This window comes from Mobula birostris, chromosome 13 (assembly GCF_030028105.1).
Source record: "Mobula birostris isolate sMobBir1 chromosome 13, sMobBir1.hap1, whole genome shotgun sequence".
Taxonomy (NCBI): Eukaryota; Metazoa; Chordata; class Chondrichthyes; order Myliobatiformes; family Myliobatidae; genus Mobula; species Mobula birostris.
The window spans coordinates 79,317,451-79,337,835 of record NC_092382.1 but is presented as its reverse complement, the minus strand read 5'-3'; the positions used below and the strand labels follow the sequence as shown (position 1 = coordinate 79,337,835).

The 20,385-nt window shown below is 46.5% G+C and overlaps 1 protein-coding gene across 2 annotated transcripts; it reads left to right on the top strand.

The window, feature by feature from the left end:
- The first annotated feature begins 289 nt into the window (after positions 1-289).
- LOC140207707 (uncharacterized) lies at positions 290-19,490 on the top strand. 2 transcript variants are annotated; one of them, XM_072276260.1, is made up of 3 exons: positions 290-631; positions 1,295-1,510; positions 16,162-19,490. In XM_072276260.1, exon 3 carries the CDS (start codon positions 16,579-16,581, stop codon positions 18,214-18,216), a length of 1,638 nt encoding a protein of 545 aa, XP_072132361.1. In that variant the 5' UTR covers positions 290-631; positions 1,295-1,510; positions 16,162-16,578; the 3' UTR covers positions 18,217-19,490. The 2 variants fall into 2 exon arrangements, with proteins under 2 accessions (XP_072132361.1, XP_072132360.1); XM_072276259.1 differs by having other exon boundaries at positions 1,292-1,510.
- Positions 19,491-20,385: the final 895 nt, after the last annotated feature.

Sequence of the window (20,385 nt, the reverse complement as noted above, 5' to 3'; positions counted from 1 at the left end):
TTCTACAGTCTGTCCTGGCGGAGCACTGCCATGACATTTTCTCGTACTGGTAACGCTGCCCCTCCTATATTAACCCCTCCCGATCTGTCACGTCTTAAATAATTTGATCCCGAAGTAGGTGTAGCTTATTTGATCAAAGTGTTTGAGCTGAAACTCGCCCTGAGCCGGACAGCCCCGTTCATACACAGGGTGGAGCCCTCAACCCGGCTGGATCAAATTCACAGCCTGGGACTGGCTGAATAAAACGGAGAAGCTTCGCCCCGCTGGTTGCGTCAGAAAAATAAGGAGGAAAAGTGAGATCTACACGGAAATCCAGACAGAAACTATTTGGGAACGCGAGGGAACATTCATACAGCCTCTGTAATTCAGTCTGTGTTTGCTGCATTTGTCTTAGTCCTCTCTCCTCTCTCCCGCTGACCGACCTGTACCAGGCTGGGGAGGAGGTGTGGGACCAGAACTGCGGACTGCCTCATTAACCACGGCTCATCCGGACCTGTCTGTCTGTAATGAGCGACGGACACTCTATAACCGAATAGGGTCGGGAGCAGCAGCGCAGACTGAATTCCGGCGCAGGGTCGGCGCATTTCTCATCCGGGACCGCACTGAACTCCCTCCGGTTTCAACATCAGAGGTACTGCAAATGTTGTCTCCGATTCTGCAAATCCGTGAGCGTGTACAGCGGGGTTCGGCTTTTGTCGGGAGCGGGAGGGAATACAAGGGGAGAAGGGAGCTCTGACACCTTCAGCCAATTAATTGTTGACCAACTGCGTTAAAAGAAACTCGCGCACGGATAGTGATATCTAAAATGTCCCACGGGCCAGGGCAGGATCCCTTCTCCTATTTCTCCCTCTCCCTCTCCCCCCACCCCCCCCCCCTCTCTCTCTCTCTCTCTCTCTCTCACACACACACACACACACAGTAGGACCCGATGACAACTACAACAGAAGAGCTGAAGGGGACTCAGAATACCAGAGGGACCGTGACATTTTACTGTTTTACTGATCGAGACGTCGCAGTGGAGAATGCCGCTGATCGATTTATTTAATTAAATCCTAACAATGATATTTAAACTGCAAATATGGGAGTTTGAAGTAAAATTAAGTACTGGAATCTCACAAAGTCTGCTAGCAGTTGTAACAAGTAGTCATTCAGATTGTAGACATTGGGGAACTTTCTTTTCTATATCATAGGGAGATCATTTTTTTTCCGTAACAGAAATGCTTAAATACAATATTAAACGAGTTTTGTGCACAGTTGAAGTGGAATGTAGAACTAGTTTGTTTGGTTTCAGCAGAGAAGCCGCTCCCTGCTCCGAGGAATGTCTGCGTGACGGAATCCGCCCTGCGGATAGGGAGCAGTTGGCAAACAGAGAAATCGCGCTGTCAGTCTCACAGAACAGCAACACCGGCCCCTCCCCCACAGCTACTAAATATCCTTCGCTTGGTTTTCTGGTAAGAAATTGGAAGAAAAATATATCCAGACGGAGACAGAACATTCTTGGTGAATTGAGGTGAGACTAATTCAGCTTCTGATCTTTATTTCCGATCAGCACGTTATCTGTGTTTCGGATCAGTGAATAAGAAGTCATCAGATCCATTGTAACGCTCCTCTGGTGGTGGCGGTGTTAGTGATCCTGCAGTTTTCCGTCTGTACGTGTCAGATTTTCCACAGTTTATATCAAGATTAAAAACTCTTCTGCAACCAGCGGTTACAATTTCAAAGCAAGCGTGTGAAAAGCTGTTTAGCCAACACGAGTTCCGTTTCCAAAACTTGTCATTTCAAATGAATTTATGTTGTATTCTCTTTGAAACTGTTTATTGTAGCTGTATCGAGCTGATCTAATCAATGCCATGTAGAAGCAAAGTCTTTGATTCTGTTCAAGGCTTCGATACATGGAGGAATATGTTCAAACAGTAGAGTAGCAGACGGAATTAGGAGTCCTCGTGCAGGACTCCCAAAACATTAATTTCCAGGTCGAGTAAAGAAGGGAAATGCAATGTTGGCATTTATTTCAGGGGGAATAGAATATAAAAGCAAGGAGTTAAAACTGAGCCTTTATAAGACACTAGGCTGGCCGCACTTGGAGTAATGTCAACAGTTTTGGGCCGAATATATTAGAAAGGATGTTTTGTCATTGGAGAGGGTTGACGAGGATGATTCCTGCAATGGCGCTGTTAACATTTAAGCAGCGTTTGGCAGCTATGCACTTGCAGTCACTGGAGTTTATAGCAACGCGTGGAGAATCTTATTGAAACCCACCAAATGTTGAAAGGACTAGACAGGGTGGATGTCTCTTATGGTGGGGTATCCAGAACTAGCAGGCACACCCGCAAAATTGAGGAGTGACTTTTTAGAGCAGAGGTAAGGATGATTTTTATTGAGCCAGAGAGTAGCGAGTCTACTGCGGTGGAGGCCAAGTACGTGGATATATTCTGTACCGGTCCCACCTTTCCTGGAAGAGAGCCCAATGATCGAATCATCTTATGCCCTCCCTCCCACACGAACTCCTTTGCCATGTATTAAACTGTATAATCTTCCTACTCCTGGCCTCACTGTCACGTGGCACGGGTAGAAATCCCGAAGTCACAACCCTGGAGCTCCTGACCTTTAACTTAAGCAACGAACTCCTCACTTGAGAAAATGGCTTATCACCATTGCATAGGAAACCACAACACAGACGCTGTCCCTGTCTGACTTACTCACATCCGCGTACCCTCCGGGCTCACGCTCTTCCTGAACAGCCCTCTTTCTTCAGTCAGTATCTGCAAGATCATAAAATAAACAACTGAAATGATCTGCTAAAGAGTTCCAGTACTGGTGACTATGTTTTCCCAGTTAAAACACTCTCTTCTTATTCCCTACCTGTTAAAAGGGGGACGTTGATGGCGGAAGCGGAGATAAATGCAAGACACAAACAATGAAGTAACAGGACTAGGTTAATCGAGATAGCAAGGTGAGTCAGGAAGAAACGACGCTGGACATTGACACAGGCGCTGGACGAGACTAGGATTCGGGCCCTGGGCTAGGACGTGGACTAGAAACATGGGACCCGGATGGGAAAATAAGAACGAGGAGCCTGGCATAGGAACACGGAACTCCGAAACCAGAGCATGGACAAGGACATGGAATCTGGGTCTTGACTCAGAACCGGAACCCGGGTCCAGGCTAGGACTCGGGACTAGGATCTTGGAAATGACAGGACGTGGCTACAGGACAGGACGTGGTACTCCAGCACAGGACGAGTTACCACAGCAGCGGGCTGGGCGAGGAACTCCTGGGTGGGGCGAGGAAGCGGAACTAGATGAGGACACGAACCTCAGATTTGGACAGGGTTGGAACACGACGTCTGGAATTGATCTTGGAACACAGGAACACAGAGCCTTAGTCTTAAACTGAACGCTCAGAGCCTTGGATGTGGACTGGACACTCAGAGCCTTGGATGTGTACTGGACGAGGTATTTTTGGGCAGGCCGAGGTACTCCAGGGAAGGACGTGGATCTTGGACTAGGTTTGGCTCGGTTCTTGGATTCGGCTTGTTGGGTGCAGAGCCGGGACTCCTCCTTGGAGCGCAAGGCCGGGACTCTTTCTAGGACGTAGGGCCGGGATGCTTTCTAGGACGCGAGGCCAGGATGACGGCCGAGGCCACTTGCCCAGGGAACTGCTGAGGTACTCCTGGACTGGACGAGAGACTCCTGGACTGGACGAGAACACAAAGCCTTGACTTGGACAGGACTGGAACATGGCACCTGGGACGTGGAACACAGGAACACAGAACACAGAGCCGGGACCCCTCCTTGGAAACAGGACTTAGGGCCAGGGCCTTACACAGTGTCAGGATCCCTCCTTAGGAACAGGACCTAGGGCTAGGACTCTTCTTTGACATGGACACTGAAAACGGGGACACAAAGAGATAGTTCCAAACTCAACGGTAGATAGTTTCTTATCTTGGCGTGGCAAGGCTCCTGTCTCACTCCGGCAGTTGAACTTGACAGGCATGCAGGCGAGGCTGCAGAAGGAAGAGGAAGGGAACAGTCCAGCAGGGAAACTTGGTTTGAGAGGTATTTATGTGCCAGCCCAAAACGGGAATCAGGTGCCTCAATTAAGGCACCCAAAGGAACAAGAGAACACAGGGAAACCCAGAATAAGGAATCGAAAGACCGGACCGTGAACCGGAATGCAGACTTCTTGGACCGGACCATGACACTACCCTGCTCACGTTCACTTTGCCAACTCCAGATATTCCGCCAGATCCGAACCCACTGTGAGGACATTTACATCTCACAGGACGCTGTTCAAATCCCTGTCCCACTCTAATGCAGAGGTCACTTATACCCCACCCCACTTCCTAATCTGCAGTCGCAGCCCATGACGGTTACAGCTGTTTCGAGACCTGAGATTCTGGGGCTCTGTAACAAACACAATGTTAATAACAAGATGCGACAGTAATTAAGGTGAAAAGTGAATTGTTGGTTCCTGAAAGGACACATATCCCGTCTGATCCAATGGACTAGATCCTCCCTAGTTTACAACTTAATTTTCCCTAGGTGATGGAACTACCAATCAACTCACATTCTCCCCACCAAAGTCTACAGTCCCACGCCCTTCCCCCAACTTACCTAACACCCAGAAATCCACCCATAACTTCTACCCACACACAGGCAGATCCCCTTCACCCCAAACCACCACCCAGCTCTGGGAACCGCAAGTAACCGATCCCACAGCTCGGGCTCCGTTGCAAAGCTAAAACCGGCCTCTGAACCGGAGAGGCCGGAGCCTAGAGCCTAGAGCCGGTAAATTTGCTGTTGACACAAAGGTTGGGGATGTTGTGGATAGTGTGGAGGGCTATCAGAGGTTACAGTGGGTCATCGATAGGTTGCAAAACTGGGCTGAGAAGTGGCAGATGGCGTTCAACCCAGAGAAGTGTGAGGTACTTCATTTTGGTAGGTGAAATATGATGGCAGAATATAGTATTAATGGTAAGACTCTTGGCAGTGTGGAAGTTCAGAGAGATTTATCTAATAAGACCCCGGACTGGTCCATTCTTGCCCCCCCGTCCAACACCACACCTATCCTCAATTTGTCTGGACCATTGACCCCATCTCCAGCTCAACAGTCTGTCGGTGTTTGCCCCCAATGTGGTGAATCCCTCTGCTCGCCACCACCGTGGGCTCAGACATTTCCACAAATGAGCCCCTCCTGTTCCCACCGTGAGAAACATCCTGTCCGCTCCCTCTCACATCACCGTTATCCTTTCAATAAAATCCACCCCACCCCCCTCTGCTGGGAATCCTCCCTCCCCGGGAAACTGGCATCAATCCAACGGGCGGAGCGGTCTCCTCCTACCTCTCAGCTATACATCATTCTCCGGCCACAGAGACTCATCACAAACGCCCCTAATTTCTCTCAGGGGAAATTGAAATAAATCAAATACCGTGACATTTGCTCTGTGTTTTGTTCCGCTTTAAGGGGGATTTTGGAGCCGAAGCGGGAGACATCGTCAGTGGTGGTAACGCCCTCTCGACTGGCCCACCTCCGCTATTAGGGGTAAAGAAGTGATTGACTTCTATTTGCATCACTGGGAATAACGTAGCTCGTAAATACTCTGTTGACAGCGGCGGAGGGACTGAGCTAAATTGAGTACAGTAGTACAAACCGTTAAACCCGTCTGAGCGCGGGCCGGGCAGCGCGTTTATGACGTAAAATACCGGACTAGTGACGTCAAATCCCGATGTGCGTCCGGGCCTCCACGTCCTCATCCAGGTCATTTATAAATATCACGAAGAGCTGGGACCCAGAACAGATTGATGAGGCACACCACTGGTCACGGACCTCCATGCAGAATATGACACGTTTGCAACCACCCTTTGCCTTCTGTGGGAAAGCTAGTTCTGAATCCACAAAACAATATCCTCTTGGATTCCATGCCTCCTTACTTTCTCAATAAGACTTGCATGGGGTACCTTATCTGATGCCTTGCTGAAATCCATTTACACTATATCTACTTCTCTACCTTCATCAATGTGTTTAGTCACATCCTCAAAAAAAAAATCAATCAGGCCCTAAGGCACGACCTGCCTTTCACAAAACCATGCTGACTATTCCTAATCATATTATGCCTTTCCAAATGTTCTAAGTCCTACTTCTCAGGATCGGTTCCATCAACTTACCAACTACTGGAGTAAGACTCACTGGTTTGTAATTTCCTGGGCTATCTAATATTCAATGACAGGACCGGCTGGAGGGGCCGAGTGGCCTGCTCCTGTTCCTGTTATCTGTGTGTTTAAAGAAGAGGACTAACGGGCCCCTTCTTCGGCCTGCAGGATTTCCCAGCGGGTGTTGTAACCATCGGTGTTTGAGGCCAATTGTTCCCAAACGGTCATCAATTTAGCTGAGAGGGCAAATTCAACATATCCAAGTCTGTTATCGACAAATAATGTAGAATTATGTATCGTTAATGACACAAAACCGATATTTTAATATTGTTGCTGACAGAGAATTTTATAATTGATGTTCCATGTGTTATCTGAATGCACGTGTCTGTGATGCTGCTGCAAGTCAGTGTTTCTCTGTACCTGTACCTTCCCGTACTTGTGCACTTGGCAATAAATTCAACAGGACCTGAGAAAACGTGGATACATAGAAACATAGAAAAGCATACAGCACAATACAGGCCCTTCGGCCCACAAAGCTGTGCCAATCATGTTCCTATCTTAGAAGTACCTAGACTTTACACATAGCCCTCTATTTTCCTCAGCTCCATGCAGCCATCCAGGAGTCTCTTAAAGGACCCTATCGTTTCCGCCTCCACCACCGCCGCCGGCAGCCCATTCCACACATCTCAGTGAGATCTGAGTAGTGATGATCATCTTGGGACCTCGGTAGTTTGAAAAAAATGCAAGACCCTTTGGAGTGTTGATGAGCACGGGGATCTTGGAGCCCCAGTTCATTGTTCACTGGAAGTGACTACACATATTGACTTTATTATTTACTACGCATGCTTAATTTTATTATTCGAGGCATTGAGTTCAGAAGTCAGGAAGTTGTGTTGCAAATTTATAAAATTCTAGTTAGACCACATCTGGAGTATATCATACAGTTCTGGTCGACCCATTCTGGGAAGCATTTTGAGGCTTTGGAGAGGGTGCAGAAGAGGTTTACCAGGATATTGCCTGGATTAGATGACATGTTCCTATCTCTCAACATTAGCAGAGATAGGAACAGACAAGTTAGAAAAGCGTTTAAGTGGAGTACGGGGAGTATGGGTATAGCATGAGGTGGAGGATAAATCCTGGCTGAGGGATTGGAGCAGGGGGCAGGGTTTCAGATTTCTGGATCATTGGGACCTCTTTTGGGGCAGCTGTGACCTGTACAAAAAGAATGGGTTGCACTTTAATTCCAGTGGTCCAATATCCTGGAGGGGAGGTTTGCTAAGGATACTGAGGAGAGTTTAAACTAGAATTGTTGGGGGGGGGGGGCGAGACCGAACTGAAGAGACTGGGGAAGAGGCGGTTGGCTCACAAATGGAGAAAGCTTGGAGACAGTGTGTGAGGGAGGATAGGCAGGTGATAGAGAAGGGACGTGCTCAGACCGATGGTTTGAGATGTATCTATTTTAACGCAAGGAGAATTGTGAACAAAACGGATGAGCTTAGCGCGTGGATCAGTACTTGGAAATATGACGTGGTGACCATTACAGAGACTTGGATGGCTCAGGGACAGGAATGGTTACTTCAAGTGCCGGGTTTTAGATGTTTCAGAAAGGACAGGGAAGGAGGCAAAAGAGGTGGGGACGTGGGACTGTTGATTAGAGATAGTGTCACGGCTGCAGAAAAGGTGGAGAAGTTGGTAAAAGAGGGATTGTCTACGGAGTCTCTGTTGGTGGAGGTTAGGAACAGGAAGAGGTCAATAACTTGACTGGGTGTTTTTAATAAACCGCCCAATAGTAACAGGGATATCGAGGAGCAGATAGGGAAGCAGATCTTGGAAACGTGTAATAATAACAGAGTTGTCGTGATGGGAGAGTATAATTTTCCAAATACCCATTGGCATCTCCCTAGAGCAAGGGGTTTAGATGGGGTAGAGTTTGTTAGGTGTATCCAGGAAGGTTTCGTGACACAATATGTAGAAAAGCCTACAAGAGGAGAGACTGTACTTGATTTGGTATTGGGAAATGAACCTGGTCAGGTGTCAGATCTCTCAGTGGGAGAGCATTTTGGAGATAGTGATCATAATTCTATCTCCTTTACAATAGCATTGGAGAGAGATAGGAACAGACAAGTTATAAAGGCGTTTAATTGGAGTAAGGAGAATTGTGAGGCTATCAGGCAGGAAATTGGAAGCTTAAATTGGGAACAGATGTTCTCAGGGAAAAGTGCGGAAGAAATGTGGCAAATGTTCAGGGGATACAGTAGTTGTGTGGAATTCTGCACAGGTACGCTCCAATGAGACAGGGAAGTTATGTTAGGGTACAGGAACCGTGGTGTACAAAGGCTGTAATAAATCTAGTCAAGAAGAAAAGAAAAGCTGACAAAAGGTTCAGAGACCTATGTACTGTTAGGGATCTAGAAGATTATAAGGCTAACAGGAAGGAGCTTAAGAAGGAAATTAGAGAGCCAGAAGGGGCCATGAGAAGGCCTTGGTGGGCAGGATTAAAGAAAACCGAAAGGCATTCTACAAGTATGTGAAGAGCAAGAGGACAAGACATGAAAGAATAGGACCTATCAACTGTGACAGTGGGAAAGTATGTATGGAACCGGAAGAAATAGCAAAGGTACTTTATGAATACCTTCAGTATTCACTATGGAAAAGGATCTTTGTGATTGTAGTGATGACTTGCAGCAGACTGAAAAACTTGAGCATGTAGATATTAAGAAGGAAGATGTGTTGGAGCTTTTGGTAAGCATCAATAGACAATAGGTGCAGGAGTAGGCCATTCGGCCCTTCGAGCCAGCACCGCTATTCATTGTGATCATGGCTGATCATCCACAATCAGTACCCAGCCCCTGCCTTCTTGCCAAATCCCTTGACTCCACTATCATTAACAGCTCCATCTAACTCTTTCTTGAAAGCATCCAGAGAATTGGCCTCCACTGCTTTCTGAGGCAGAGCATTCCACAGATCCACAGATCTCTGGGTGAAAAAAAAGTTTTCCTCAACTCCGTTCTAAATTGTCTACTCCTTATTCTCAAACTGTGCCATTTGGTTCTGGACTCCCGCAACATCGGGAACATGCTTCCTGCCTCCAGCGTGTCCAAATCCCTTAATAATCTTACATGTTTCAATCAGATCCCCTCTTATCCTTCTACATTCCAGTGTATACAAGCCCAGTCGATCCAATCTTTCAACATATGAAAGTCCCGCCATCCAGGGAATTACACTTGATAACCTACGCTGCAGTCCCTCAGTAACAAGAATGTCCTTCCTCAAATTCGGAGACCGAAACTGTACACAGTACTCCAGGTGTGGTCTCACCAGGGCGCTGTACAACAACAAGAGGATCTCTTCGCTCCTACACTCAACTCCCCTTGTTATGAAGGCCAAGATGCCATTAGCTTTTTTCACAGTAAGCTGTATCTGCATGCTTACTTTCAGTGACTGATGAACAAGGACACTTAGATCTCGTTATGCTTCCCCTTTTTCTAACTTGACACCATTCAGATAGTAATCTGCCTTCCTGTTCTTGCCACCAAAGTGGATAACCTCACATTTATCCATATTAAACTGCATCTGCCTTACATCTGCCCACTCACTTAACCTATCATAACCTCCCCCTCACATTCCACACTGCCACCCAGATTTGTGTTATTTGCAAATTTGCTAATGTTACTTTTAATCCCTTCATCTAAATCATTAATATATATTGTAAATAGCTGCGGTCCCAGCACCGAGACTTGCAGTACCCCACTAGTCACCGCCTGCCATTCTGAAAGGGACCTGTTAATCCCTACTCTTTGTTTCCTGTTAGCCAACCAATTTTCTATCCATGTCAGTAGTCTACACCCAAAACCATGTGATCTAATTTTGCCCACTAATCCCCTATGTGGGACCTTATCAAAGGCTTTCTGAAAGTCCAGGTACTTTACGTCCACTGGCTCTCCCGTGTCCATTTTCACAGTTACATCGTCAGAAAATTCCAGAAGATTAGTGAAGCATAATTTCCCCTTCATAAATCCCTGCCGACTCGGATCGATCCTGTTACCGCTATCCAAATGTGCATAATGCAATGAGATTACACATAAATATGGAAAAGGAGAGCTCTGGACCACGGGGTGAGATTATAAATTGGAAAAAGGTCAATTTGATGGTATCGGAAAGCATCTGACAAGTGTGGATTGGGACAGGCTGTTTTCTGGCAAAGGAGTACTTGGTAAGTGGGAGGTCTTCAGAAGTGAAATTCTGAGGGTGTCAAGTTTGTATGTGCCTGCCAAAATAAAAGTTGAAAGGTAACTGGTGCAGGGAACATTGGTTTTCAAGAGATATTGAGGCCCCGGATATTTTGTTCCTCTAAATGTGTCACAGTTGGGAACAGACCCAAATGCAAGACACAGACGTTGAAGTACAAGGAACAGCACTTGACTAGAGTAGGGACGTGACAGGATACAGGCAAGGAGCAGGGACAAGAATACAGACTTGGGTTTGGACCCCGAGCCAGAGACTGTACAAGGACCCAGAACCTGGGTCGTGCCTCGGGCTCGGGCCCCAGAACCAGGCATGGACATGACATGACTGCAGGACTGGAGGCTGGGGTCTTGAAACCTGAGGCTTGAAGACAGGCTTGGGGACTTGAGGCTTGAGGCTTGGATACAGGCTTGGGGACTTGAGGCTTGAGGCTTGGAGACAGGCTTGATGTCTTGAGGCTTGAACCTGGAGACAGGCTTAGGGTCTTGTGGCTTGAGGCTGGAGTCTTGGTCTTGAGGCTTGAGGCTGGGGTCTTGCTCTTGAGGCTAGGGTACTTCGAGGCTTGGGTATCAACTCCGAGCCAGAGACCGAGCAAGGACCCAGAACCTGGGATTTGACTCAGGCTCGGACTCCAGAACTAGGCGAAGACAAGACGAGGCTACAGGACTGGACATGGCTTGGGTGAGGAACTCCTGGGTAGGGCGAGACACAAGGACAGGTAAAGGCACATGGACAGGACTCGGATAGGACTGGACTAGGCACGCACTGGACGAGGACATTCAGGAGCATGGAGCCTTGGACTAAAAGAGATGGGAGCATGGAGCCTTGGACTAGGGGAGACGAGAGCATGGAACACAGAGCCGGGATCCCTCCTTGGGAACAGGACGAAGGGCTGGGACTCATACACATAACACTGAACACTGAAACAGATTTCCACACAAATTGGCAGCAAATAGCCGGACCCACCTAGCGAAGGCGAGGACACAGAGACAGTTGTCAACACTAAGTAGCGGCAAACGACCGGACCTACCTAGCGAAGGCGTGGACACAGAGAAACATTTCCACACAACGAAATAAAGTGCCTTATCTTGACTTAACAAGGCTCTGGTCTTGTTCCGGCGGTAAAACTTCAGCGATACAGGCGGGGTCTCCAGGCTTGGTGAGCAGGCAGAGAGTCAGGCGAGTTATCCAAGCAGAGAGTCAGGTGAGGTATCCAGGCAGAGAGTCAGGCGAGGAGGGAAAGTCAAGGAGGGGAACAGAACAGTCCAGCAGGGAATTCCTGTTTTGCAGAGGTATTTATGTCTCACTCCCAAAATGAGAATCATGTGCCCACAGCAGGAACTGGGGAAAACCGGAAACCCCGGAACAAGGAACCATAGACCAGACCATGAACCGGAACACGGACTTTATGGACTGGACTATGAGAAAATGCATCAGTCTGTTGGGTGCAACCAAGACACATTAATGACTACAATATCATAATTCTAAGCTTGAGCTCATCCGACATTTTTAGTTGTCTTCCATTGGTTCCGAAAAGCTTCCAAATGTTTTTTGCTCTTTTATTTGTCCTCTCTTTAGCTTTTATGTTGGCTTTGGCTTCTCATTTTAGCCACAGCTATGTCCTCCTGCCTTTCCAAATCTTCCACCCCTTTGGGATGTATCTATCACTCACTTCCCGCATTGTTCCCAGAAACTCCAGCCATTGCTGCTCCATTGTATTCGTACAAGTTTCCCCTTCCAATCAAGTTTTGGGCAGCTTCTCTGCAATAGAAATATGGAGAAGATCATTACAGAAATATGCCCACTCTGGAAGATCAAAATGGTAATCTATACGAGGAGGCAAGAGAGATGGGAGAGATTTTAAATATTACTTTTGCACCTGTATTTACTCAGGAGACGGTTACAGAGTCTATAGAAGTGAGGCAAAGCAGCATCAACTTCATGGACCCTGTACAGATTACAGAGGTGGAGGTGTTTGCTGTCTTAAGGCAAATTAGCGTGGATAAATCCCCAGAGCCTGACAAGTTGTTCCCTGGGACCCTGCAGAAGACAAGTGCAGAAATTTATGGAGACCAAGCACAGATATTTAAATCAAACTTAGTGACAGGCGAGGGACTGGAGGATTGGAGGATAGCCAATGTTGTTCCGTTGTTCAAGAAACGTTCTAAAAATAAACTACGAAATAGTACATCGGTGAGCTTGACATCAGTAGTTGGAAAGTTATTGGAACATATGAGCAGGAACCGGATATGTAAGTATTTGGATAGATGTGGACTGATTAAGGATAGGCAACATGTCTTTGTGCATGGTAGGTCATGTCTAACCAACTTTATAGAGGTTATCGAGGAAATTATCAGGAAAGTGGATGAAGGCAAGGCAGTTGATGTTTTCTACATGGACTTTAGCAAGGCACTTGGCAAAGTCTCATATGGAAGGTGGGTCAAGAAGGTTCAGTCATTCAGCATTCAAGATGAAATATTAAATTGGGTGAGACACTGAATTTGTGAGAAGCTAGAGTGTGGTTGCAGATGGTTGCCTCTCTGACTGGAGGCCTGTGACTAGTGATGTGACATAGGGATCAGTGCTGTATCTGTTGTTGTTTGTCATCTATGTCAGTAATCTGGTTGATAACATGGTTAACTGGATCAGCAAATTTGTGGGTGAAACCAAGAATGGGGGTTTAGCGTACTGCGAGAAGACTATCTTAACTTGCAGTGCGAACTGGACCAGCTGGAAAAATGGCTTGAGAAATGGAAAATGGAATTTAATGCTTACTAGTGCGAGTTGTTGAACTTTGGTAGGACCTACTAGTGTAGGTCTTACACAGTGATTGGTAGGGCACTGAGGAGTGTTGTTGAAGGAAGAGATCTGGGAATACAGACCTGACGAAGGGTCTCGGCCTGAAACGTCGACTCTATCTCTTCCTAGAGATGCTCCCTGGCCTGCTGCGTTACCCAGTAACTTTGATGTGTGTTGCTTGAATTTCCAGCATCTGCAAAATTCCTCATGTTTACGTCTGGGAATACAGGTCTATATTTCACTCAAAGTGGTATCACAGGTAGATAGAGATGGGAAGAAAGATTTTGGCACATTGGCCTTCATAAACCAAAGTACTAAGTACAGGAGATGGATTTATGTTGATATTGTACAAAACACTGGTGAGGCCTAATTTGTAGTATTGGGTGCAGTTTTGGTCACCAACAAACAGGAAGATGTAAAAGCAGTTGAAAGAGTTCAGAGAAAATTCACAAGGATTTTGCTTTGGTGTGGATACGGAGTGATGCACCCCAGTACAAGCCAACAACACAAAATATCAAACAATGCACAATGTGCGAGTAAATGATTGGACTCTATAGTTATTTCTTAGTGGTGGGTTAGTAGAAACAGATAAAATAAAGGCACCAAATCTGTACATTTATCAGTTTTGTGCCCAAAAGATTTTAATACGGTGGAGCTCACACCACCGGTTCCATCCACAATGACCATCCGAGCCTCCGGCCACCATCTGAAACGCCGAACCCCGATAGCCGCCGTCCTGGGATGCCAGCCGCTGTGCATACATCCGTCCTCTTTGCTCGCCTCCCGAAAAGACCGCGAACTAGCTCAGCTCACACATACAAGATAATATAACAAACACTCTATTGGTTAGTATCCCCCTTATCTGCAGTTATAACGCAAGCATTTCAGTTGCAGTGACCCATTACATCACTAGGTAACATTACAAAGAAGCTATTTCATCACAACGCTACAGAGACGCCATTTTGTCAGCCTTAATTGTTAACATTACAGTTAATAACCCTACATAAGTATTTAGATAGATGTGGACTGATTAAGTTGGCAGCATGGGCTTGTGCATGGTAGTCATGTCTAATCAAACATCGAGTCTCACGAGGATGTTATCAGGAAAGTGGAAGAAGGCAAGTCAGCGGATGTTGTCTACAAGGACTTCAGCAAGGCACTTGACAAAGTCTCATATGGGAGGTCAAGAAGGTTCAGTCACTCAGCATTCAAAATGAGATAGTAAATTGGATGAGTCAGAGGTTTTGGGAGAAGTCGATGCTTGCCTCTCTGACTGGAGACCTGTGACTAGTGGTGTACCACAGGGATCGGTGCTGGATCTGTTGCTGTTTGTCATCTATGTCAGATATCTGGATGATAACATGGTTAACTAGATCAGCACACTTGTGGATGACACCAAGATTGGGGGTGTAGTGGGCAGTGAGGATGACTATCATGGCTTGCAGTGTGATCTGGACCAGCTGGTAAAATGGCCTGAGAAATGGAAGATGGAATTTAAAGCAGACAAGTTCGAGGTTTTGCACATTGCTAGGACCTACCAGTGTAAGTCTAACTCAGTGACTGATAGGGCATGGAGGAGTGTTGTTGAAGAAAGAGATCTGGTAATACATGTCTATAATTCACTCAAAGTAGTGTCACAGTTCGATAGGGACGGCCAGAAAGATTTTGGCACATTGGCCTTCATAAACCAGAGTACTGAGTAAAGGAGATGGATGTTATGTTGACGTTGTACAAGACATTGTTGAGGCCTAATTTGGAGTATTGTGTGCAGTTTTGGTCACGAACCTACAGGAAAGATGTAAAAGAGGTTGAAAGAGTTCAGAAAGAAATTTGCAAGGATTTTGCCAGGTCTGGACTTGAGTTATAAGGAGAGATTGAACTGGACTTTATTCCTCAGACGTAAAAGATTGAGGGGAGATTTGATAGAGGTGTACCAAAATTATGAGGGTTATAGATGAGGTAAATGCAAGCTGGCTTTTACCACAGAGATTGGATGGGACTACAAACAGAGACTATGGGTTAAGAATGAAATGTGAAACGTTGAGGGGAACGTGAGGGGAAGCTTCATCACACAGACGGTCGTGCGAGTGTGGAATGAGCAGCCAGATCAAGTGGTGCATGCGAGCTCGATTTCAATGTTAAGGGTACGTATAGGTACCTGGATGGTAGGGGTCTGGGAGTGGACAGTTTAAATAGTTCAGCACAAACTAGACAGGACAAATTCTGTGACAAGAACCTGAAATAATAGAAATATTCATTCTATTTCCTTTTAACAGCTATGCGGACCAACCATTCATCTCAGCAGGAAATCTTTACATGGCTTTAATATGTGGCATTTTAAATGAACAGTATATAAAAGAAAATCGCAGCTGTAGATTAACAAAGGGTATTTGTGTGAGACTGTGTCAGTTACCGTGGGGCCAGACACCCATGCATCTTAGTGGGGACAGGGAATAATACCAATGGAGAGAGTCAAACTGAGCCAGGTCACAGATTGGAGACGGCAGAAACATAGAAAAGTATCCTACAGCACAAACAGGCCCCTCGGCCCATAAAGCTGTGCCGAACATGTTCTTACCTGAGAAATTACCTGGGGTTACCCATAGCCGTCTAATTTTCTGAGCTCCATATACCTGCCCAGGAGTCTCTTAAAATATCCGATAGCATACACCTCCACCAATATCACCGGTAGCCCATTCCACGCACTCACCACTCTGCGTTAAAAAAAAACTTACCCCTGATACCTCCTCTGCACCCATTCTCACAGAGACAGGAACAGCATCAGAGAAGTTGATGTCCATTCCAGATACCAGCACTATGTCCAGTTAGAAGATAATTTTTCTCTCCAACTTGGGTTGACCCTCGCTGTAACAGTGCGATGTCAGATCACACTTTGGCGATTAAAGTGATCGCATCTGAAATGTTATCCTTCACCCATTGACGGACTTTGTAATTTTTTTTCCAGGTTAAAAACGACAAGCAATTTGTCTACGGGAATCTCGAACACAACACACCAGTTTTGCTGTGTCTGCCCAGATATTTAAAAAGTGGAACGTTGTATTCATGCATTCGTCCTTCCTGCTCAGACTGTGAGGAGGGATTTATTTGTCGATCCTTCTTGTTTAGACTGGGAAGGGACACGCTCGGTCATCTGACCTACTGGCATACTCGTCATTTTACACAGGGTTCATCTGCTCCGACTGTGGGGACAGATTCACTTGGTCATCTCAACTGAAGGTACATCAGCGAGTTCACACTGGGACAAGGCCATTCACCTGTTCTGTGTGTGGGAAGGGATTCACTTGGTCATCCCACTTATGGACACACCAGTAAGGAGAGTCCAGTCACTCTGCTCAATTTGTGGGGCAGCTCATCTGACCTAATGGCACATCAGCGAGTTCACACTGGGGAGAGGCCACTCACCTGCTCAGACTGTGGGAAGAGATTCACTTACTCTTCCAGCCTACAGAGACACCAGTCACTTCACAATGGAATGTGGCCATTCGCCTGCTCAGGCTGTGGGAAGGGATTCACTCGATCATCTCAAATGAAGGAACATCAGAGAGTTCACACTGGGGAGAGACAGTTCACCTGCTCACACTGTGGGAAGGGATTCACTTCGTTCTTTCAGCTGAAAGCACATCAGAGACTTCACACTGGGGAGAGGGTATTCATCTGTTTGTTGTGTGGGAAGGGATTCACTCAGTTATCTAACCTAAAAGCACACAAGTCAGTTCACACCAGGGAGAGGCCTTTCACCTGTTCAGACTATGGGAAGAGATTCACTCGATCATCTCAACTGAAGGTACTTCAGAGAGTTCACACCAAGGGGAAGTTATTCACCTGCTCAGACTGTGGGAAGAGATTCACTCGATCATCTCAACTGAAGGTACATCAGAGAGTTCACACCAAGAAGTCGTTCACCTGCTCAGACTGTGGGAAGGAATTCACTCAGTCATCCCACCTACTGAAACACCAGTCAGTTCATGCTGGGGAGAAGCTGTTCACTTGTTCAGTCTGTGGGAAGAGATTCACTCACTCTTCCAGCCTACAGAGACACCAGTCAGTTCACACTGGAAAGAGGCCGTTCACCTGTTCAGACTGTGGGAAGGGATTCACTGGGTCCTTTCAGCTGAAGGCACATCAGAGAATTCACACTGGGGAGAGACCATTCATCTGTTTGTTGTGTGGGAAGGGATTCACTCGGTTATCTAACCTAAAAGCACACATGTCAGTTCACACAGGGGAGAGGCCGTTTACCTGCTCAGACTGTGGGAAGGGATTCACTCGATCATCTCATCTGAAGGAACATCAGAGAATTCACACTGGGGAGAAGCCGTTCACCTGCTCAGAATGTGGGAAGGGATTTACTCAATCATCATACCTGCAGAGACACAAGCTAGTTCACAGTGGGGAGAGGCTGTTCATCTGTTCCGACTGTGGCAAAGGATTCAATCGATTATACCACTTACAGATGCACCAGCGAATTCACACAGGGGAGAGGCCGTTCAGCTGCTCAGTCTGTGGGAAGGAATTCCATCGATCATCCGACCTTCGGAGACACCAGCGAATTCACACTGGGGAGAGGCCATTCACCTGCTCAGTCTGTGGGAAAGGATTCACTTTGTCATCTCACCTACTGACACACCAGTCAGTTCACACTGGTGAGAGGCCGTTCACCTGCTCAGTCTGTGGGAAGAGATTCACTCAGTCATCCAACCTACTGAGACACCAGAGAGTTCACACTGGGGAGAAGTCATTCACTTGCTCAGACTGTGGAAAAGGTTTCATTCGGTCATCCGAACTGCTGGCACACCAGCGAGTTCACACTGGGAAGAAGCCGTTCACCTGCTCAGCCTGTGGGAAGGGATTCACTCGGTCATCCACCCTACTGGCACACCAGTCAGTTCATACTGGGGGAGGCCGATCATCTGCTCAAACCGTGGGAAGAGATTCTCAGTCAAATCAACTGAATGTGCATCAGCGAGTTGACAATGGGGAGAGGCCGTTCACCTGCTGAGAATGTGGGAAGGGATTCACTCGGACAACTAACCTACCGGGTTCACACTGGGGAGAAAATTTAAATAAGCTGCATGCTGGATATTTGTCCATCACCGTTGCTGAACGCAATTTTGAGAGTGACTGTCAGTGCTGAACCCTGCAATTATTGCTGCTGCTCACCACACCCAGTCCTGCACCCTGGTCACTGGGCATGGGAGGAGTTTCTTCTGCTGCATATTCACCTTTAATGGGACTGGAGTTTAATATTATGGATCTGAGACAAATAAATCAGTTCTATTTTAAACCATCTCAGATACTTAGTGAATTTATAACACACTTAGTGTATAGTCGACAGTCAACTCAGGCCGCCTGGACCCTGCCAGTGATTCTGTTCTACGACAGTCCTTTTAAAGCCTCCCCTGTTGTTCATCTCTCGCTCTCCCTGTGGTGATGTGTTCCAAACAGTCACTACTCTGTGGGTGAAGAGGTATCCCTCGAATTTACTGCAGACAGAAGAAGACGAGCTGACCACAGTTCTGTCTGACATGTTCTTTGCTCCTCAAATCTCTGAGCTGAGGAAGAATGACATTGGTAGTTAAACTCTTTATTCAGGGTTCATTTCCACATTATTGATCATTTCCCCTGCTTCTAAATGGCTGTAAGAAAACATCACTATCCTCTGAAGACTGAAAGCAGAATGGGAAACCATTAGTTGGATGTTCAACGGAGCTGGGTCAGAAACCACAGGCGGGTCCTCACAGGGCAGAGTTTGGGGCTCTGGACGGTGGTCAGGGTAAAAACGTATGATGAGGAGAAGGGAATCAGCGGCAGGGCGTGACAACGGATGACAGAGTAGCAACATTCGGTTGCTGATTGACAGAGAAAAGAATTCGGTTGCCTGACAGATGAGAAACAAACAATGCCTGTTGTGTTGGGAATAGGTATATCTGTTTAGGGAGCTGTTCCTGCTTGTTTATCCTGTAATATTATATCCGGATGGTTATTATGGATTGTCCTATTAGTAGTAATGTATTTTTATATAGGCATCCATTAGTCTCATGTGACTATGGATGTGCGCCTTGGAAAGTTTCCAGGACGCAGACATGGGCAAGGTTGTATGGTAGACCAGCGGTTGCCCATGGTGCAAGTCTCCTGTCTCCACGCCACCGATGTTGTTCAAAGGAGGGGCATTAGGACCCATACAGCTTGGCACCAGTGTTGTCGCAGAGCAATATGTGTTTAAGTGCCTTGCTCAAGGTCACATACGCTGCCTCAGCCAAGGATCGAGCTAGCGACCTTCAAATCACTAGACGAACGCCTTAACCATTTGGTGACGTGCCAACATATTTTTCTAATTTTTCTAATGTATTGATTATCATATAATTTGTAAGATCTTGACTGTAAAACTGGATCAGGCTTAAATTTATGCTGTCTTTATGAAGTTACGGTGGTCATTCATGAGTTGGTATTTTAAAACAAGATTTTGGTGTATGATATTTGCCAATTGAGTAATCCTCTTTCAAGTATCACTAGATTTGGGAATGTTTATGGTGAACTAGAAATTTGCAAATGCCACTCCATTCTTTAAGAGAGGAGAGCAGCATAAGAAAGGAAATTATAGGACAGTTAGTCTGACCTCAGTAGGTGGGAAGATGTTGGAGTCCATTAACGATGAGGTTTCAGGGTACTTGGAGTGCATGATAAAGTACGGCCAAAGTTGGCATGGTTTTCCTCAGGAGAAATCTTGCCTGACAAATCTATTGGAATTCTTTGATGAAATAACAGGCGGAATAGACAAAGGAGAGGCAGTGGATGCTGTTCGTTTGGATTTTCAGATGGTTATTAACAAGGCGCTCAAGAGCACAGCTCATGGTATTTTATGTCTCTGTGCCTGTTCCCGCTGGAGAGTAGAATGATGTGGGGGGGGGGGGGATGTGGTGGGGAGGGGAATTTCCGAAAACTGAAAACCAGAGACAGAGTGGATGTGGAGAGGATGTTTCCCACAGTGCAGAGCCCAGGACCGGAGGCACACCATCAGACTACAGGGAAATCAATTTAGAAGAGAGATGAGGAGGAAATCTTATGATACTATGTTTATTCAACACGTCCGTGTCTGATCTATGCTTTAGTGCCCAGCCCCTCTATCTCCACGTCAAATGTATCCATCCATCCGCCTTCACGCCCTCGG